Source organism: Podarcis melisellensis, assembly GCF_964234715.1.
Source record: "Podarcis melisellensis genome assembly, chromosome: 16".
Classification (NCBI taxonomy): Eukaryota; Metazoa; Chordata; class Lepidosauria; order Squamata; family Lacertidae; genus Podarcis; species Podarcis melisellensis.
The window spans coordinates 4,837,760-4,860,018 of NC_138533.1; the positions used below are offsets into that span (position 1 = coordinate 4,837,760).

Consider the following 22,259-nt stretch of genomic DNA (forward strand, 5'->3'; position numbering starts at 1 on the left):
ACGAGGACGCAGGAGACCACTAGGGGTAGCGTCTTGGGCCGACCACTCCCTCTCAGCCTAGGCTACCTCACAGGGGTTTTGTGAGAATTATGTACACCACCTTGAGCTCCTTGGAAGCAAGGTGGAACATATATATGGAACAACAACAAAAACACGTTTGAAGTACCGTATATGGCTCCTCGCTCCTCAAAGAATCCTGAGAATTGTGGATTGTTGTGGATGGTGAGAACTGTAGCCTTGAGAGCCGTAAACTACAGTTCCCAGGATTCTTTGGAGAAAGCCATGTGTTTTAAACGTGTAGATGCGACCTGCTGTAAGGAAGATGAATGATGATCCAGCAGGATGACTCTTTCTGCTGCCACCCACAATGCAGTTGGTCTTCGGTCATGCCAAGCCTTGAAATCATAACCACTTTGTTTAATGCAGTGAGCAGACTTGCTCAAAAGAAACAGGTGAAGAAACATGGTTGGGTTTTGCTTTTTTTTTTTTTTTTTGCTTTTAACTTCTTACCAAAGAAAAAAAAAAGTTTATTATGTAAATGTAGGATGTGGGCTAAATCCCCAGCTCCTAAATCTGCTGTACAAGTTTCCAACGCTGTCATCTGCCCTCTTAACGTCCATTGAAGTCGGTGACCCCACAAGTGCTCCTTCCTCCCCATCACGGAGGTGCCTGGCTGACTTGCCTAATGTCCAAACAAACCTACTGAACTGGCAAAAAAAGAAGAACAAAAAAGCCCAAGAGCTGCGTGTGGTTAGGAGGCCAATGGGTTTGGTAAAGAGAAGACCTGGCCGGCGTACGGATTTCTTTCGACGCTTTCTCCACGGCCTCCAAGTCGGATTGTTTCCAGAGGGCATGACAAGGAAGCTAAAAAGAGCACACGTCAAGATCCACGAACTGTTTCAGTCCAAAACGAAACTAGGTAGTTTTGCTCTGTTTTTTTAAAAATATTTCTTTTAATCGTATGCTGTCACACTGCAGGGAACTTGAGGGGAGAAAGTGGGCTTGGGGAGGGGGGGGCGCTTGGATGGCGGGGGGAGAGGAACCTCCAAGGCCAAAGTCTCAGCTGAGTTCTCACTCTCCAAACTGAACACCACAAAAAGCCAAGAGAGAGGGGGGGGGGCCCTTTAGTCTGTGGATTCTAATACGGATTCGCTCAGAGCCAGGTCCCAGTAGTGCTCTGCTCTGTGTTTCTTAAAGTGCTCCCGTGCCATGTTCTCGGTGGGGCACTGCTTGAATTTCATCTCCCCGAAGCTGCGCTCCTTTGCTGTGCCCTGAGGGGGGAAAAGACAAGAGGGGGTGGAATTGGGTTTAGGAGTTAAAAGAAAAGAAAGAAAAAAAGGCCACTAATGTGCTTAGCGCTGTGGTCCAGGAAGTAAACACTTGAAGCTTAAACTGGTTTAACCAGGACGACCCTCCAAACAAAACAGAGTTCTAGGGAGGACGCTGGCTATCCCAAGAATAGGTTCGGTATCTTTTCATAAACAGTCTGGTGGCCACACCTGGGACGTTGCAGGGGAGGGGAGATACAGGCATGATATTGGAAGAGGGGGTCCAACAATTTCAGCGTGGCCCAGAAAACAAAGTGCAAAGACCTAGGAATTTAAGTGGCTACTTACCTCCCAAACCAGAGAACATTTGTTTGACTTTTTCACAGACTCCTCGTCGGATTCGTCGTCATCTGAAGAAAGGAAAACCGGGGGGGGGGGGGGGGAGGGAGAGAGAGAAGGCTGTGCTTAAAGCTGAACACTATTGGACTATCAGCCTGAAGGAGGGCTTTTTCTCAAGTGCTGCACGCATCAGACTGGGACCTCTGTTTGGTAAGGAGATTCCAAAAATCAACTAGTACATGAGAAGAGCCTGCTGGACCGGAGCAATGGGGCGTCTAGTCTAGCATCCTGTTCTCACAGTGGCCAATCAGATGCCCCAATGGGAAGCCCAAAGGCATTACCCAAACACAAGAGCCCTCTTCTCCCCTCCTATGGTTATACAGAAGCCTTGCTGCTTCTGACCATGGAAGCAGAACACAGGAGATAGCACTCTCCTCTGATCAAAAGGCCTTGTGGCTTTTGGTTATTTTAAAATGCTTTGATTAGTGTTTAGAGTTTTGATCTGTTGTCAACTGAGAGAGTGGAACCGCAATTATATACCATATCTTTATTGTCATTGTCCCACACAGAACAATGAAATTGAAAATCTACATAAAACATTCAAAAACCCCTAAAAACTCTGAAACCCCATTTTAAAATACAATATACTACAGAGACTCCTTATGCTGCATTTAGAACCAGAATTGCATTTGCGTAGAAACTGTTTCTCAGGCGGCTAGCCCTGGTCTTTATAACCCTATACCTTCTTCCAGAAGGCAGAAGCTGAAGGAGATCGTACTATCCTGCGCTATCTCTGCATCTTTCTTATAGCACCTGATTTATTTTAAATCACCATTTAAAATAAATACTATACTCCCTTATGCTGGGCCTAAGAGGGTTAGCCGTGTCCTTACCGTCTCCTTTTGTATTTGATGTCTGCTCATCCCACTTTATTCGATGCAACATGAGCCGTTTGAATTTTTTCTGTGCTTTAGGGCCTAGGAGGGAAGAGAAAGATCACCGAGGGCCTTTTTAATTCTGAAGGGAGTGTGGGCAGTCAGCCAAAAAAGCAGCGTCGTTACGTTATTGCGAAAGGTTCTAATAATGCGGCAGGACTGCCCACATTCCTTCGAGCGCATTTTGAACACGAGGGTTGGAAAAAATGCTCTGTGAAAGGGTTGGGTGGGAGAACGGAGTCTTGGAAAGCCATGCTGCACAGCCAACCCGCACACCCTCCTGCAAGCCCCACACGTCCTTTGATAAAAGCTCCCCACTACAAAGAAATATCCTGCAGTGAGGAATTCCATGTGTTAAGCTGGGGCTGCATGAAGCAGGCAGCTCCCTTTCAGCCCTGGTTCTGCTGCCGAGATATTCCAGTGGAGGAAGCCATGTCCCATAACACATAAACCAAGCACAACCCAGCCTCGCCCGCCTCACCTCCTTCTACCACCACCACATTGACATCTTTGTGTAAAACCACAACTCCTGTTAGGTACAGCTGGCTGGCATTCGCTTCAATTTTGAATTTCTTTGCCGGATTGCTTAGATTTCGGACTCTGAAAGAGAGAGAAAAGAGATATTTTAATTTTTTTTACCAACAACCAAAACACAAACAGTGAAACCCCCCAGGCAGCTGATACATTGGGTATACATAATCAATAATAACATATTCAAATCAACCGTATGTACAATTTTATATACGTTAACACTCCTCCATCCACAAGGTTTATTTAACTTTTAACATTTTAATTACCCCAAATTATTCAAACCTACCCAAATAATTCAGTATCTTCCTAAACCAATCCTCCTCTTTCTCACTGACCTTAAACCCTTTCATTCTGAGTATCTTCACAGTTAGATATTCTAACATTATAATATTATTCATTTTTTCCCCTCCGTTGATTCACCCCTAACTCTTTTGCATTTTCCCAATTACTTGCTATAACCTATCTGGCTGCAGTTACCATCAATTTTACCCATTTACAGTCCTCTTTTGTTTTTAACTCGGTGCTACTCAGGCTAATAAGAACCATTAATTTAGATATCCCCACCTCCCTACCCACAATTCCCGATATTTCTTTACCAATCTGTTTCCAAAATTCATTTGGAATTTTGGAGAGAGGGAAGAGAAACGCGTTAAAAGCTTTTCTCTTTAAAAGCTTTCCTCTGGGTGTGGGGGGACGGGGATGTGAGGAAGGCATGGGCAAAGGGCACAGAGAGGCCTTTGCCTCTAGGGATGGAGGAGACTCACCTATAGACAGCTACATGGACCCCCTGCGAAATATCCTCTTTCAGCTTTTTAACCTTCTTGGCTTTCCTCTGTTCCACGGTGAGCTTCCGTGCGGCATTCGCCTCTTCATGAGCTCTGGGGAAGCAAGATTATATATGCAGCTAAGGAGCGAGCAGGGACACTTACTTTCTCTGCTATCGTTACTGTATTTTTGAAATAAAAGCCTCCTGTGTGATGATGCATCAGCAAGGACAGAGAACTGGGTCTGGATGGTACCAATTTATGTGCACGCACACGCACACACAAACAAACACATGCATGCACACACATGACAAAGAAATCAGCATCAACCTTACTTTTGCCTCTTGGCCATCTGTGCACGAACATGAGCCTCTACTTTGGTTGGGTCCTGAACAGCTTCCGTTCCCAGAACACGCATCAGGTTAGAGATTCGTACTGCAGAGGGAGAAACGCCGACGGCATTGAGAGCATAAGTTGAGAACGGAAAAACAGCCCTGGGGCAGCTGGATCGAGCCAAAGGGGCCCATCTAGTCCAGCACCCTGTTCCCAAAGTGGCCACCCAGATGCCAAAACAGGAAGGATCTGAGAGCAACAGCACCTCTCCCCTCCCACCATTCCCAGCAATTGGCATTCAGAAGCGTGTTGCCTCCGACAGTGAAGGCAGAACATCGCCGCTGTTGCTCCTCTTTTCAAGTCATCCAAGTTGGTGACCACCATGAGTAGACAAACTAAGGCCCGGGGGCCAAATCATGCCAAATCGCCTTCTCAATCCGGCCCGCGGACAGTCCAGAAATTAGTGTGTTTTTACATGAGTAGAATGTGTGCTTTTATTTAAAATGCATCTCTGGGTTATTTGTGGGGCATAGGAATTCATTCATCTTTCTGCAGGGCCTGGAAGACAGAGCTGTTCCACCTGGCCTTTGGTTTGGACTCAGTCTGACCCTTACGTTTCCCTCCCCTTATTGTTTTGATTTATGGCTATTATTAAAATGAGGCTGCATTTTAAATTGTATTTTTAACCTGTATTTTAAATTGTTGTTTTCCACCTTCTCCTATTATGTTTTTATTGTAATTTTACTGGTGTTAGCTGCCCTGAGCTCGGCTCTGGCTGGGGAGGGCGGGGTATAAATAAAAAATTCTACTTCTTCTTCTTAATATAGTCCGGTCCCCCAAAAGGTCTGAGGGACATTGGAAAAAGTATGATGACCCCGGGTGACCACCATGCCTGTACAGTGGTGCCTCGCAAGACGAAAAGAATCCATTCCGCGAGTCTTTTCGTCTTACGGTTTTTTCGTCTTGCGAAGCAAGCCCATTAGCGGCTTAGCGGATCAGCTGATAAGCGGCTTAGCGGCTTGGAAAAAAGGGGGAGGAGGAAAAAACCCCCGCAGGAACTCGCCAGACATTTTAGTCTTGCGAAGCAAGCCCATAGGAAATTCGTTTTGCGAAGCACCTCCAAAACAGAAAAACCTTTTGTCTAGCGGGTTTTCCGTCTTGCGAGGCATTCATCTTGCGGGGCACCACTGTATCTCGTGGGAACCGGTTTCAGAGTTTCATGAGGTGCTGCATGATGAAGTCCTCCGTTTTGTCTTTCCACATTCAGCATCACTGGATAGCCCCCATCCTGAGTTCTAGTATTACGCGTTAGAATTCCAACTTCAAGCTTCAGGGTTTTTTTTTTAATCTCTCTCCCTCTCTCAACAGAAGACCCACCTGTCCACTACAAAAATCCCTACCTTTTGGTTCAGGAGGCGGCATGAGGCCTAACCTCACTTTCTCCTGCAACTCCTTCTGCGCTTCCCTCCTGGTCTGGCGCCGTAGTTTCTTCTGCTCTTTTTTGGTGAGGTAGACCCCCAGGGTCACCGGCATGTCACTGTCCACTGGGGTTGCGGTGGGGGAACACACATCACAAGGACAAAGAAGCAGAAACACAGTCAGAGACAAGCAGGGTTTTCTCCTTTCAGAATGGGGCTCACCCACCAAGCTTGTTCCTTCCCACTTCTGTTATAATTACTTAGACTTGTTGCTCACTTAAGTGGCTTACAACACTTTTAAAAACATGAAAATAAACACATTATACCCGTAACAGCAGCAGGAAGCTTTGGCAGGAAGCTTATTCCCTCCCACACCTTTGTGTGTGCTTCATTCTATGAGATTTTTAGACTGTTTGGTGTCTGGGAATAATAATAATAATAATTTATCATTTGTACCCCGCCGCTCTGGCTGGGTTTCCCCAGCCACTCTGGGTGGCTTCCAACAAAGATTAAAGTGCGGAATATTGAGTACTGTGCCTGTGATATTATAGGAGCCTTTTTCCAAAAAATTAGGCCGCCTTTCCCAATATCCACACATTCCCCATACTGTTCAGTTCCTCAAAGACCACTGATCTGAAGACTGGGGGGTGGGAGGCAAATAAGATCTTTGCTCCCACAGAGCTTCCTGCACTGGTTGTGGGTGGATTGTGAGATACAGCAGCAGTAGCATGAAGGTCATGCCCTGTGTGGGGTTGACACCTAGCTACTAAAGCAGTCAATCGTAAGCAAGGAGATTGGAGCATCAGGCGAACATCCCACACACAGCTTTCCCCTGTTGTACGGCCTATTGGATCATTTCCTATTTCACTGTGTTTAAAACGTATTGCAAGCTACCTCGAGAACTGTGGTTAGTAGGCAGCGCACAAACACTCCTAAATAAATAAAATGAGCTGGGGCTTTTAGACTCACCAAGCTCTTCATTCCCTGGGGACAGAAAGGGTGGGGGTTAAGGAGAATGGAGCAGGGTTTGGGCTTTGCACCCATCTGTTCTGCTTCCAATCTTCTTGTCTCTACGGAATCCGCTCTCCCCCCGATGCAGAAGCAAAGAGATGGAGCGTGCTCACCTGGAGGGTTTAGCTGAGCTGGGTGCTCCACTAGGTTCGTGATGCCAAAATAGTCCTCTTTTTTAAGCGAATCGGCGGCTTTTCTGAAACGGGAAGGAGAATTCACACAGTTGCGGGTGACGCCCCAAGAGGAGGGTGCTCCTATTCTTAACCTATTCTGATCCTCACACTGCTTATGCCTGCTGCAAGGAGCTGAGGCTTGGAGGGCTAAAACCCTCTCTATGGCAGTGCCCCAGCTGTCACCTCAGAATAGCTAGCTTGGGAGCTAAAGTCCCCCGGCCTTGATTTCCCCCCATCAAACGCCCAAGTTAACTATGCTGCTGTGCTGCGTTGTGTTCTATTAGCTTGGCTGCCGACATGGATTAAGTCCAGTGGAAAGCTCCAGTTTGGGAACCATCTCAGCAGGGCTGGCACCTGGCGCCAAATTTAAAAAGCAGGCCCTGCTGGAAAAAAATGAAGAGCTCTCCTGAACAACAAGGGCTTCACCTGCTCTATTCCTGATGTCACAGGACACCGGGCGAGCCCGTGCAACTTAAAACAGCCGTGGCCGAGCACACTTAATTTGGCCCATGAGCCAAGGGCTCCCTATCCCTGCTCTACAGCAGAGACAGAGGAATCTGTAGCACACTGGAATTTGTGGGACTACAACTCCCACCATTCCCTAACCGCTGGCCATGCTGAGTACTGGAGTATTGGAACACTACAGATCCGTTTGCACCCCACACTTAAAAAGTGAATGCCTTCCGTTCTTTGAAGAAATGTGGTCTTACAAATTCAGGAAAGAAATTCAGCAGGCAGCAAGAAGGGTGCACTCACCCCAGAATTATTTCTAGCCCAGAGATTTAAGAGCTGAAAGGCAGAGCAACTCACAAATCGATGCCATTGGGTATGATGTAGGAGTCCCACCACTCCACCTCGGGGGTGTCCCCTTCCTTCAGCTCCTTCTTGGGGGTTATAAGGGCCAATTTGGTCGAGGTGTGGATTCCGGTCTTCTTGGCAGCTTGAGAAATCTCAGCCTGGAGTTTTTCCAACTGGGCCTGAGGGAGGCAGAAGGGTTTTCAGGGAGGTGCATGGAAGAGAAATAAAACGTCTAATTCAAAATACAAACTACCCTATAAGCACCAGTTCTCTCGGACGGGGCTTTCTAAGTATCCATGGCAAGGGTGCTTCTGGAGAAGTCAAAGGCCCCCAGTGCAGTGGGCCTGATCCAGCCGTCGCCGGCATCAGCCTGATAAAGAACCATTTGTCTGTTCACCTGCGGCGAATACGCACTGCCAGCAGGTGAAGTTTAATGTAGTTATTTATTTTAGGTTGTTTTTAAGAAGGATTTTCTGCTCCCCACTCCCTAAGAAATATATTTTCCTTAACAGCAAGCAAGCAAGAGTACCATGCTATCTATATACACGGGTTGACTGTGACTCAGACTTCGCCTTCCCAGGACAGGAGAAAAGCGTCCACTTCTGCTGAGCTCCTGCTTATGGGCTTGCTTCCCTGTCCCTTTCTACAAGTTTTGACTTGTAATTAATTTGCTAAACTACAGTGCTCAGAATTCTTTCAGAGATAGAAATGTGCCTCGAATATGCTTCAAAGGCATCGTGTGTCTGCAACACGTCAGTACACTGGTACCTCGGGTTACATACGCTTCAGGTTAGACTCCGCAAACCCAGAAATAGTACCTCGGGTTAAGAACTTTGCTTCAGTGGCAGCAGGAGGCCCCATTAGCCTGAAGTGGTGCTTCAGGTTAAGAACAGTTTCAGGTTAAGAACGGACCACCGGAACGAACTAAGTAGTTATCCTGAGATACCACTGTACAGTCATACCTCTTGTTATGTTTGCTTCAGGTTAAATCTTTGCAGGTTGCATCCCGCAGCGACCCAGAAGTACCGGAAAGGGTTACTTCCGGGTTTTGCTGCTCGCGCATGTGCAGACGCTCAAAATGATGTAACGCGCATGCGCAGATGCGGCAAATCATGACCCGCACACGTACGCACACGGGTTGCATTCTGCTCATGTTGCGAACGGGGCTCCGGAACGGATCCCATTTGCAACCAGAGGTACCACTGTATAAAGCAGATTCCTATGTTCCTTCCATGGTCAGAGGCAGTGATCCTTCTGAACACCAGTTGCTGGAAACAACAGGAGGGGAGACTTGCTCTTGTGCTGGGGTCCAGCTTACGGGTTTCCTACAGGCATCAGTGCAGGGGACACCATTCCTGCTAAAGAATGTGGCCTGATCCATCAGACTCTTCCTATCTATACCCTGCTCCCACTCTCTATGATGCCCCTTCGATGCCCCTTCGCAGAATGTTGGGTGTGGGGGTTAGGTCCGCTTGCCAGAAGGAAAGCGCTGTACCTTCGTCCGCAACCTCTGGGCGATTTTTTCGAATTTGCCCTTGTCGTGGAACTTGAAGGTCCGCTTCGGCCGCTGGGCCGGGGTGATGTAGACCCGGGGGTCGAAGTATGTGTTGGACTCCATGTCCTCAGAGGGCTTCTCCTTCAGCTGCTGCTTGAACTGCTCCCTCTTCACGGCCCGGATGTTGGCCTTGAGGGTGGGCATGCGGTGTGTCAACTCCACCTCCTTGCCGGTGGCATCCACCGTGCGGCCTTGCTCGTCCAAGATCAGCGGTGTTGGCTTGGTCTGGTCCTTCAGCTCCACTTTCCTGGGCCAAGACATCCCCAAGGCAAACTGTGGTTACAAAGCAGCCCTGGCCAACGGCCCTGATCCCACTGGGTACAGGGCAAGAGTCACAAGCCCGCTCAGCCTGAAATAAAGCCTACGGAACAAGGGATTCTGGGAAGCTGCCTCCCACAAAGAAAGCCCTGGCCCTTTTTTGCCTGTCGGGGTTGTGTACAGAAAGGATCTGTAGGGTTTCTGACTCTCGACTACTCCCCCACCCCCGCCACCAACTAGGCTGCTGAAAGAAAGCTTTGAAGGTGGGCAAGGGAAGGCCTTTGTGCGGAAGGACTGCGATTTCCCAGCTCTGCTTCTAAAAGCATATTTCTGGGCTAAGATACCCTTAGAATTATGGAACAGGGCATCTCTCGAGTGCACGTCCTCTGCCCCAACCCCGCTTTCTAAGCCACTATTTTTCTACTTGAACCCAGCTGGTGGGGCTCGGGGGGGGGGTTCTAGGAAAAACAACATCACAAAATAGATCTCACAAGTCTGAAGTCTGCCCACCCACACTTTAGAACAGGGGTGGGGAACCTCTGGCCTGGGCGCCAAATGTGGCCCCTCCAGGTCTTGTTAGCTGCTCCTTGGGACATAGACCCCCAAGAAAAATACCTCTTGCCGGCTCTCCTCCACACCCACCTTCCTTGAGGGCTTTGGCGTGAAACATGACAGTTCCATATTCACAATTTACATGAGTATATGATTTTGATTAGGGCCGGAGGGAGAAATCTGTATCATTGATGGGTGGGTGGATGCAGCCTCCTGTATGAGGCGAGGGAAGAATCACACACCCGTTGCCCTGCCCACTTTGGCCTCCAAACCCACCTCCAGGGAGTTCCCCACGAGGGTCATGTGACTTGGCAATGGTTCCCCACCCCTGCTTGAGACACTTCTCTTGGGTCACACGTGCCAGGAAGGGCTGGCTGCTACTGGCTTACCGCGTACAAGGGGCAAATCCCTGTGTGATGGGACATTTCTGCCCATGTGATCCATTTCTGTCCAATGAGAAAAAACCATTCAGTGGTGTTTCATCAGGCTTTTCAACGTTGCAGACCAATAAAATCGAGAAAGAAAAGAACAAAAAGAACACAAACAAAGCAAGCAAACCGAAAGCACACCCCGCCCCCCATCCGCCCCCCTGGGCAGAGTGTTGCGATACTCACGGCGGGGCGATCCCCATGGCGTGCAGGTTGGCCAAGCCAACCATGTTGGTGTTGCCGATCAGGCCAGGCTTCAGGGCCAGCTGGGCCTGGATCCGGGCCTGCAGCTCAGCCGCCTTGCGGGCCTTCTCAATGGCGTCGTTCATGAAGGTGGCCGCCTGCGAGGGCTGGATGGTGTTGCCAATGGGGAGGCGCTCCGGCTGGGTGGTGGTTGTCGGGGCTTTCGGCTGCAGAGGGAGAGAGGGGAGTCACTGGCTGGAACAGCGGGCAGGCAGGGCTGACTCTGGGGCCCTCCGAGAGATAGACAGCCTTGCCTCCCTTGCAATAGGGAGCATAGCCGTAAGAAGGGGGCGAGGAGAGGGAAACAGACAGGGAGACACAAGCTGCAGAGGGTGGGAACCCCGGGCTCCATCCAGCGCAAGTCACCCTCCAGCTCCCATGGTGGCCTCTCCCTCCACCCCACAGGGGCATCTGAAGGACCATCTTGCCATGGGGGGAGTGGAGAAGAAGCAGTATCATCCCCCCCCAACCAACAAGTCGTCTTTTCCATTCTACTGTAACTTAAAAAAAAAAAAACCCCACAAAGAAGGAATCAAATAAAGAATTAAAAATGGTTGCAATCATCTTGTGTAAACCGCTTTCCGAGCTCAGCCTGGAAAGCAGGATCAAAATGCTGTAAATAAGCAGGTAACAGTTCTACTCAAGAGTAAACCCACTGAAGTGAACACACAACTAACTGAAGTCCATTCTGCTCTTAGTGGGAGACAACCCCTGGCTTCTACAGCTCAGAAACCTTTTTCTGAACTTAAGAGCAATGTTATTGAACTCCCTCTTTCTAATCTTTTTTTGCGGCCGGTGCATAAAACGCCACTTTATTTCAAGTCTGTATTGATGGAGGGTTTTGGTGCCTACCATCTGCGACGCTCAAAGTGGGACCCTCCCATGACTTCAGTATTTCATGCCCACAAACTCAAGTATGGATGTGCCTTAGGAGAATTAAATCTCAGGAGGGGCTCAGCTCTGCAGGACCACCAGTGCAATGGCTCCTGCAGGCTGCAACAAGGCTGTACCTGTGGGGCAGGGGGACTGATGAAACTCAGCTGCTTTTTCCTCTCCTCAATCTGACGTGTGGCAGCTTCCATCATCTGCTTGATCTGAAAGTGGGAAGAGGGGGAAAGGTGTTAGAACTGGACCCAAACAGCCTGTCTTGGTATAAGGCAGCTTAATAGATAATAATAATAATAATAATAATAATAATAATAATAATAATAATAATAATAATAATTTATTATTTATACCCCACCCATCTGGCTGAGTCTCCCCAGCCACTCTGGGCGGCTCCCAATCAAATGCTAAAAACAATACAGCATTAAATATTAAAAACTTCCCTAAACAGGGCTGCCTTCAGATGTCTTTTAAAAATAAGATAGCTGCTTATTTCCTTCACATCTGAAGGGAGGGTGTTCCATAGGGTGGGCACCACTACCGAGAAGGCCCTATGCCTGGTTCCCTGTAACCTCTCTTCTCACAGGGAGGGAACCGCCAGAAGGCCCTTGGAGCTGGACCTCAGTGTCCGGGCAGAACGATGGAGGTGGAGATGCTCCTTCAGGTATACTGGGCCGAGGCCGTTTAGGGCTTTCAAGGTCAGCACCAACACTTTGAATTGTGCTCAGAAACGTACTGGGAGCCAATGAAGATCTCTCAGGACTGGTGTTATGTGGTCCCGGCGGCCGCTCCCAGTCACCAGTCTAGTGTCCAGGTGAAAAGCCAGGCCCCCTGAACTTTTGGTCCACAAACAGCTGGAAATCCACAGGCACACTGATTACGTTTATATTCTACCTTTCCGCCAAAGAGCTTGAGATGCCACATCTGGTTAACCCCTTCCTCCCTGCCCCGATTGTTTGATCCTCACCACCCCTATGAGCAGGGTGGATAAAAATCAATGACTTAAAAAATAAATAAATTAAATTTAAATAGGATTTTTAAAATTTAAATCAAATGTTTTTATTTAAATTGGATTTTTAAAATAAAATGCTTTTGGAGGAAAAGTCTTTCTAAAGATAGTTTTCTGTTTAAGTTACATTATAGTTCAAAGGCTATTCATCAGGAAATAAGGATTTGTTTTAAGTTTTTCATGTGTGCTCAAACTCAGTCTAAGTTTTTTTTAAAAAATTTAACCACATCAGTTAACAAACATGGATACATAGAACATTATTGTTTTAATTAAATAAACTGTTTAAATTGTTATTAAGGAAATGATTGTTTTCTCCTTCCAATAAAGTACAGCAGAAAAGTTGTCCAAATATAAACAGTTCACTTATTAAACCTCACAATGATTTCATGATTATCTGTCAATGTATTTCTAATAGTATAGCCAATTAGTTATTTTTGATATAACTGTAAAAACTAATCGGGAAATTTATTATTCCAAAAATGAAGCCTTCATCTGCTTGTATATATTAAGATTATACCAGCAAGAATGAGTCTTTCTGTAAAAAAAAAAAAGGATTTAAATCTAGTCTTAATGACTAGTGATTTAAATCAATTTGATTTAAATCAAATCCACCCTGTCTATGAGGCAGCTAGGATAGTCCAAGGTAAGCTGATTGTGTTACTTTTATTGCTGTTAGCCGCTCTGAGCCCGGCTTCAGCTGGGGAGGGCAGGATATAAATAATATTATTATTATTATTATTATTATTATTATTATTATTATTATCATCATCATCATCATCACTGTCCCAGACAAGCACTCCATGCTTGCCTCTGCTCATTTGAGACCAACCTGCAGCTTGGTTAGCATCCCGGGGCTTTCAGTCGGGGGTCCGGGGATCACCTCGGGCTCCTCCTCCACTTCTTCGAAGCGTGGGATGCGGCGCTTCTTCACCCCTGAAGATTCCTTTGAAATCTCAGAGTCATCCCCAAACACGTCCTATAAGCAAAGAGGGCAGAGGAAACTTTGACAGTGACCGGAACCTAGACATCCAAGGAAGCACAAGCCAGCTGAAGTTACGTGACTAGCGGAGCCTTCACGTGGAACTTTCACAGCAAAGAATTATCCTTCATACGATAGGCTAAAGGCTTTACACATCAACAACCAACCCACTGCTTCTTGAGCACCTCATCTGCTTTCAGGTGAAACAAGTTTCTGGTCCTCATGAGTTCAGGCAAAATTGCAAGGGGGAAACACCATATCCTATACACACACACACACACACACACGGATTTTTAAAGCTTCACACAGCACTTTCTGAACAGTTTGCTCTGGATACTTTTAAGATGCTGTTAATCACTAAAATATGCATTTGGTACAGTGGCTTAAAATAGGCATTTTTGCAAACACATTTCAGCTTCTGCTTTCTTCAGTCTAAGAAGCAGCCAAAGAATGTGAAAACTGAAGCATTTTGCTATAAAAGCATTAATATATTTTGTTGCATCTATATAACACACACACACAATTTTAAACGCATTGCTGTCAGCAGAGAAACCCTTTCACACAAGGAGCAGTGTTAATCTAAACCTGCGTGAGATTTTACGTTCCTCCTCCCACCCTCCGAAATGAAAGCATTTTTGTGCTGACGGAACGTGGTCTCTCGCAGCACCATTCATGTCCTCCTTACTCCATTGGGCCAAGGGAAGCAAATTCCTCCCTGCTGTGTCTCAGGAAAAGGACACGGCTGATTGTGGGGAGAAGCAGCAATGATCAGCAAACAAAAACACAGCATGCATAGATACACAAATCCAAAGTGCCTTGCAAGCCTTAGCTGAACTGCCTTCATCGCTATTATGGGCCAAACCCTACATGGATGGCTCCTCATCCAAACAGGGAGCTTTGAGGCACACCTACCAGTTCAAGAGAAACAGCTTGGCCACAGCAATTAATTATTTGTACTCTAAAGAAATGTGTGCTTTTAAAGTCTCCTAAAATCTCTGACAAGTCGAGATTTAAGGGCTGAGAGGCAGAGGAAGGCAGCTGTAGGAAGAAGACCAATAAAGAATGAAAGATGCACACACTTTCTGTTGCCATTAAGGGAAAAGGCTTTTTCTCTTGAATTTTTAGGCATTTCAACACACAGCACTCCCTGGAAGAAGAAAATGCAGCGAGGTGTTATTGCCACCTCTACAGCCAGATCTGAAACTCTCTGCTGCCTTCATAACGAAAGAGGATGAAGCGTTGATCTCACCTTCAGCTCCCGCTTCCGGTTCCGGTCGCTGTTGGATTTGGAGTGCCGGGAGCTCCGGCCTTCCTCCACGGCCTCAAAGAGCTTGTCCACAAACCGCAGAGTGGAGTCATCCAGAAAAGGCTTCAGGTGATCTGTGGGGGTGGAAGAGTGAGGTGGGGGGGGGGCAAGAGAGATAAGCAATCCAGGCCACGCCTGCACTTTTCATTTAAAGCACTATTACACCGTTTTACACAGCCATGACTTCCTCATCCCCAAAGAATCCTGGGAACTGTAGTTTATCAAGTATGCTGACAGTTGTTAGAAGAAATGCCCTATTGCTGTCACAGAGTTACAATTCCCACAATGGTTTAACAATCAATTCCTCTTCCCAGAGAACTCTGGGAACTGAAGCTCTCTGAGGGAAATGGGAGGGACTCCTCCTGACAACTCTCAGCACCCTTTATAAACTACAATTCCCAGAATTATTTGGGGGAAGCCACGACTGTTAAAGTGGTGCAATACTGCTTTAGCTGCACAGTGCAGATGTGTCCCTGGAAGCAACTGCATGCAAATATAAAGAACTCCACTGCAACAATATTGCTTTTTATTCATTTGTTAGCTGTACCACAAGGAAGCTTACAATTTAAATATAAAACAAGGCATGAAACCATTTTACCAAATAAATAACACAAAACTCATTAAGCAGCCACCCACCCAAAGCTTTAAAAGGCCATTAAGGAAATTGATTCCACATGAAGTTAGGCAGATTCCATCTCACCTTCTAGACGAATCATATTGTTTCCATAATATATTCAGCTTGTTATCCCAAAGTCTCAAAGCGACTTACAACACATTGAGAAACATAAGTGCATATTGGGCTGGATGGACAATCGCTTTGTCCAGCGGTACCTTGGTTTATGAACTTAATCCGTTCCGGAAGTTCGTTCTTAAACCAAGGTGTGCTTTCCCATAGCAGCGGGGGGGAACATGTTCTGCTTCCAATGCAAAGTTCACAAACCAAAACACCTACTTCCGGGTTTGCAGCGTTCTTAATCCAAGTTGTTCATAAACTAAGCTGTTCTTAAACCAAGGAAGTACTGTACGTTCATATAGATGAGTTACTAAAGCGTGAAGTATTTTGGGGTTGGTTGGCAAGGATAAAATCAGCAGGGGCATGAGAATTTAACAAGCTACAGAGGAACTCAATTCTCTGCCCCCAGGCCAACCTCAGGAGTTGGCTCCAAGGACCTACCGGCAGCTTTCTTCTTGTCCATCCCCTTCCCAACGCAGTTCAAGGCGGCAGTGACCACGGTGGGTTCCGAGAAGCCAAGGACTCGCTTGACGGTCTTCTCCACCCATGGCTTCAGCTCCTCTAGCTCCCGCTTGGAGAGCGCCATCTTCAGGAGAGTCTGGGTGGGCCAGGAAAGGAAGGCACATCTTGAAAAAGCTGTCACTAAGTGCTCAAAAACCAGTCACACTCAGACTAGAAAGAATAGCTGTGCTCCTTTTATGTATCTTTGTACACACACCCACCCACCCGACATCATCATGTCTACAGCCATCAACAAAAAAGGCATGTAATTCCTAAGCAGCACTAATTTGGGTTGTGTTCAACATTAGCCATACTAATTAGACCCATTGGCGTTAATGGGTACAATTAACTGAGGACCATCAATTTCAGTAGGTCTACTGTGAATATTGGGACGCGGTTGGCGCTGTGGTCTAAACCACTGAGCCTCGGGCTTGCCGATCAGAAGGTTGGCGGTTCAAATCCCCGCGACGGGGTGAGCTCCCGTTGTTCGGTCGCAGCTCCTGCCCACCTAGCAGTTCGAAAGCACATCAAGTGCAAGTAGATAAATAGGTACCACTCTGGAGGGAAGGTAAACGGCGTTTCCATGCGCTGCTCTTGTTCGCCAGAAGCGGCTTAGTCATGCTGGCCACATGACCCCGAAGCTATCTGCGGACAAACGCCGGCTCCCTCAGCCTACAGAGCGATATGAGCGCCGCAACCCCAGAGTCATCCGCGACTGGACCTAATGGTCAGGGGCACCTTTAACATTACTGTACTCTGAGTATAGCTTAGCTGGGTATAAGCCAGCGTAACTTTCTCATAGCCTGTCAGGCTGCCTCTTCCCTCACTGTCCACCTAGGGCAGCAGAGGAAGGGGGGGAATCCTCTTCTTCCCAGCCCAAAATCCACTTCCTACTTATTGAGCGACATCTAAGAATACTCCGGACTCCAATGAGATTGAACATTGCCATTTGCTACCAGATCGTACTGAGTACAACAAATAAACTGTCTTTGTAATATCTTCTTTTAGGCTTAAAGTATCAGATTAGTAGTCAGATCTCTCCAGGGTTTTATCTAGCTGGGGTCCAGAGAATCACAACCGGTTCTGGATGCCCAATGGAGTCTTCGGCTTGCCTTTCTTCAATGGAAGCACCACCACCTTAACCCAGCCTCTGTGCTGCACAGCAAGAAGCTTTTCAAACTGGACAACTATCTATCTACCTATCTATCTATCCATTTTCATCGATTAAATTTATATACAGAAGATCTCAGGACAGTTAACAAGATAAAAATACAGGATAAAAAGCACAATATAAACAGTTAAAACAAAAACAATACAATAATCCCCACCTCCCCACAAAGGTATTTAGGAGGCTGTAGAATATTAATCAGCCAAAGGCCTGGTTGAAGAGGAATGTTTTCACTGGGCACCTGAAGACGTAAAGGGTTGGGGGAGAGGTTGCTACCTATCTGACGAAGCATACGTAACAGAAAGATGTGCTTTAGAACAAGGCTGGGCAAAAGGTAAATCGGGATCTGACTCCCAACAATTCAACAACTGCAAGAAAAATCACAAGTTAAAAATAAACGAGAGGGATTCAGCTAAATAGTTGCACTAGCAGGAGCCAGAGCAATGAGTGCCATTGGCACAATGCCCCCCCCCCCAAGTTCTTAGTCAGGAGAACCCCTGCAACAGTGTGCAGGTATCCCTGGCGAGCAGAAAGGTTTGCGCTGATTGTATGATTGTATTAGTGCAATGAACTTCACCCAATAATTATATATCATGGCTGGCCTTGTGCAAATCATTTGCCAGCCCTTGCGTTCCTGTAAAATATGATTACCTGGTTGCCAGGTCTTTCTGTGGTTCTGCTGGGTGAAGTTTTAGAGGTGTAAGTGTTCAAATGTATGTTCAGCTGTGTAGCCTCAGATGTAGATCTATATGCAGATCTATCTATCTATCTATCTATATGTAGATCTATATATGTAGATCTATATCTATAGATCTATATCTATAGATCTATATGTATGCTGTGTCCATAGAAGATTTATAGGACTTCTCCCCTTGAGGCACTATTTTACAACTTGCCTCTCTCTTGGTGGATCTTGGGAGCTCTACCAAAAACACAAAATAGATCCCCACAAATCTGACACCTGCCAGCCTCAGCTTTAGAGCATAACACAGGCTGGGGTCCAAAAAACAGAAGGTCACTACCCAAGAAGGGGCCTGCAACATAAATTGGAAGATGCAGGAGACAACAGAGGCTGCCTTTATTTCACCAGAAGCCTGCACGTAATTCCCTATAGAAATACATATTATTAAATGCAGTCACAGTGGCCTGTGAAATATTGTGCACAGTTCCAATTATGCCTCCTAAAAAAATGATACTATAGCACTGCAAAAGGTTCAAGCAAAAGGAAAGCAAACTGATCAGGGGAGAGCAAAAAGGCACCTTCTCACCAATGAAAAAGGGCCAACTTTCAGGACCTGTCAATAGGTGTACGGGAGGAAGAAATCATGACAGAAGATTATAAAATGATGCATGGTGAAGATGAAGTGAAGGGGGAGGTTTTTCCTCCCTATCTCATGGTACAATGCCTCAAACTAATTGGAAGTTCATTAATCACTGCACACAGCACAATTTTTAGAAAGGAATTCGTTGCCACAAGACACAGTTGTGCCTGATGTCCTTTTAGAAAAGGACTGGATGAATTCACAAGAGGGAAAGAAGGCAGCCATAAGAAACAGAACCTCCATGTTCAAAGGGAGCATATCTGAAAACACAGTGCTGGAGACGAACAACTGGAGGAGACTACTCCTTCCTTACTTCTCTGCTTGTGAACTTCACAACAGAGAATTTAGCTGGATGCTTTCCTTCTTTTCCTGGATGGGTCCCTCAGGAGCTAGCACGCAGGAGAAGGTGAAGGAAGCTCAATGTGGAAAGGCAATTTATCTCTGAGGACCAATGACTTGCGAGGTTTCCAGAGGTCTCTAGACTTTTTCTTTTTGTCTGATTCAGCCGGGCTCTTCTCATATTCAATTCTTTCTCCGACAGAGCAGGTCCATGAACTGGACTGCCTGTTCGCTTCCTTCCCTAATCTAGTCTGCATAAACTACAAGTTTGTTTACAATTGGTTTGCTTTTGTTTTATTATGTATTCTGTGTTCTCATTTCATATTTTTATGTTGTGGACCACCCTGTAATCTTTGGATGAAGGGCAGTATAAAACATTAGTAAACAACAACAACAAATGCAATAGTACAATGGAACATCCATGTTCAGAATCAGCATGCCTTTGAATGCCAGAATCTGAAAACAAGCCATGAAAAGGAAAAAAGGAAAAAATGACCAGGCTGACAAGGAATGGCAGAGGAAGGAGAAAAAAATGTTTCACTCTTCAGGGAGTCCACTAGTTCTCTATGCTAGGCATATCCACTCCTGTTCCACCAGCTTGCTCACTCCTTGGCCCACAATTCCATCTCACTACTACCAGGCTACTGCTTAAATTCAAGACCTAACTAGGAACATCAGAATAGTTGTACAGCAGGTTCATGCCAAAGGGTCCATCATCTAGTCCATCATTATTATTTAGAGGCAAAGAGTCTCCAACCATGGAGGCAGAACACAAACATTGTGGCGAGTAGTCATGAGGACAGCCTGCCACTCCTGTGGCAAAGAGTTCCACAGTTCAGCTATGTTCTATGTGAAGGAGCACTAGATCAATAGCATTCAACTTTTTCACATTGAAGACTCATTTTTAACCTGTACGTGCATTTATTTTCTCCTTTTTGGGGACATATACAGTGGTACCTTGGGTTCATGAACTCAATTTGTTCTGGAAGTCCGTTCAACTTCCAAAATGTTCGAAAACTAAGGCGCGGCTTCTGATTGGATGATTGACCCCGGAAACAACGCCGACAGCCGAAACAGACATTCGGCTATCGAAAAATGTTCACAAACTGGAACACTTACGTCCGGGTTTTTGCTGTTCGGGAGCAGATTTGTTCCGACAACTAAGCCATTCGGGAGCCAAGGTACCACTGTTTTTGTATGATGCTAGACATGCTATTGAAGCACAACGAGGTCGTTACCCAGAGCAGCTGAAGATCAATGGACTAGATGGAATTCACTCCCATAAGAGATAGTGAGGGTCACAAAACAGGTTGGCTTTTAAAGCGGATTCTCATGGAGAAGAAGAACATAATAATAGCTAATGTCAGAGAGAGTGAATGCCTCTGCATGCAAGACTGGGAATCACAAGGAGGAAGAGCTAGGCATCTGGATGGGCACTGTCAGAACACAATGATGGACTGGATGGGGCCCCTTTGGCCTGATCCAGCTGCAGGGCTCTCCTTGTGTCCTTATGAGTCTCTTCACCCTCCAAATGGGGGCAGTAAATGACTCTGAATGATACCAGCTACTAGGAATCACAAGGGGAAGGGTAGTTGCTCTTGCGCTCAGGACCTGCTTGCTTAGGAGCCCCTAAGCAAGCAGGTCCTGAGCGCAAGAGCAACTACCCTTCCCCTTGTGATTCCTAGTAGCTGTTGAGGGATCTGGTTGGCCACTGTGAGAGCCGGATACAGGACTAAATGGGGGGGGCCCTCTGGCCTGACCATTAGGTCCAGTCGTGACCGACTCTGGGGTTGCAACGCTCAACTCGCTTTACTGGCCGAGGGAGCCAGCGTACAGCCTCCGTGGCCAGCAGGACTAAGCCGCTTCTGGCGAACCAGAGCAGTGCACGGAAACGCTGTTTACCTTCCCGCCAGAGTGGTACCTATTTATCTACTTGCACTTTGACGTGCTTTCGAACTGCTAGGTGGGCAGGAGCAGAGACGGAGCAACGGGAGCTCACCCCGTCGTGGGGATTTGAATCACCGACCTTCTGATCAGCAAGCCCTAGGCTTTGTGGTTTAACCCACAGCGCCACCCGCGTCCCGGCCTGATCTAGTAGGATCCTTCAAATGCTGTTATGGAGCTTCCAGGCCCAGCGGCACTCAATTTAACCTCCTAGGTTCTTGGGGTTATTTGCCCTCTGTGAGAACAGGAGGCTGGGCTTGATAAAAACAATAAAACAAAAAACCTTTGGCCTGATCCAGCAGAAGGGCTCGTCTGACGTTCTTAGGACGTCAGGATCGACCCAGCAGGGCTTCTCTTGAAAGGAGCCACTGCAAACGGGGACGGAACCTCCACTTACCAGAGCAGTCTACCTGTACAGAGTCCCAAAATGCTGGGGAGAAAGGAGGACCTCCCGCCTTCAGGACCTGCTTGTGGGGCTCCCAGGAGCGAGCCTGGCAAACCCACCTCGGCCTGACCCACAGACCCCCAAAATAGCATCCCCTCCCCCTTCCTGAGAGGGAGGGAGGAGGCCCCCAACCCCTCCCCCAACGAGGAAAGGCCACGCCCCCTGCCGGCCCCCAAATCCCCTCAAGCGGCCCCCTGCCGGCCCTTCTCCTTCCTCGCCCTCCTCTCACTCACCGGGCGGCGGAGGGGCGGCCCTCCCTCTTCCTCGTCCTCCTCGGCCAGGCAAGGGAAAAGGCCGCGCCACAGAACTCCCACGGACGGAGACGGAACGTCGTCGGCGCGCTCGGGCCGGAAGCGGAAGGCGTGCTCGGGAAACGGAAGTGGCCCCGAACCATAGAGGTGCCGGGCTTCTCCCTCCTCGCCGTTCGAAACTCTTACGGAGAGTCTTCACGTTTGGAGGCGGGACTTCCGGGTGGCCCGCCTCCGACGCCATTTTGTCTCTGCTGGCGGCGGGGGCCGCCCGTTGGTAACCATGGCGACGGCTAAGCCCTCAACCGCCCATCCTTCCCCGCTGATTTCTATCGCTGTGTGATACCAAAACAAAACAAAAAAGCCATTATAAAACCCGGAGGCGTTTAAAATTACAAAGCACGTTATAAACCAATAAGGCGGCTGCATGTTTAAAACAGCCCTGCGGTGCTGTAGGCCGCCGCCAACCCTGTGTCGCGAATGGAATTGCGCATAACTGCTGATCCAGATGGGCGGGTTACAAATATATTATTATTATTATTATTATTATTATTATTATTATTATTATTATTATTATTATTAATTATTATTATCATGAATTGCAAACCATGATGGATGAGGTGGTTAATACCCTGGGAGGAAGGGTGGGATATATATTGAGTAAATAAAGTGATAACAATGGATTGCCTTGATTGATCCTATACAGTGGTACCTCGGGTTAAGAACTTACCGTAATTCGTTCCGTAGGTCCGTTCTTAACCTGAAACTCTTTTT

The 22,259-nt window shown here is 47.1% G+C and overlaps 1 protein-coding gene across 1 annotated transcript; it reads right to left on the reverse strand.

Moving 5' to 3' along the window:
- Positions 1–934: 934 nt before the first annotated feature.
- On the reverse strand, positions 935–21,622 carry PRPF3 (pre-mRNA processing factor 3). The gene is made up of 17 exons (XM_081891470.1): positions 21,471–21,622; positions 15,960–16,116; positions 14,729–14,859; positions 13,330–13,476; positions 11,617–11,700; positions 10,550–10,773; positions 10,325–10,381; positions 9,066–9,372; positions 7,583–7,749; positions 6,713–6,795; positions 5,571–5,714; positions 4,173–4,272; positions 3,838–3,951; positions 3,024–3,142; positions 2,501–2,584; positions 1,617–1,678; positions 935–1,271 (listed from the first exon to the last, which is right to left on the reverse strand). The coding sequence occupies exons 2-17, from the start codon at positions 16,102–16,104 to the stop codon at positions 1,125–1,127; spliced, it is 2,115 nt and encodes a 704-aa protein (XP_081747596.1). The 5' UTR covers positions 16,105–16,116; positions 21,471–21,622; the 3' UTR covers positions 935–1,124.
- Positions 21,623–22,259: the final 637 nt, after the last annotated feature.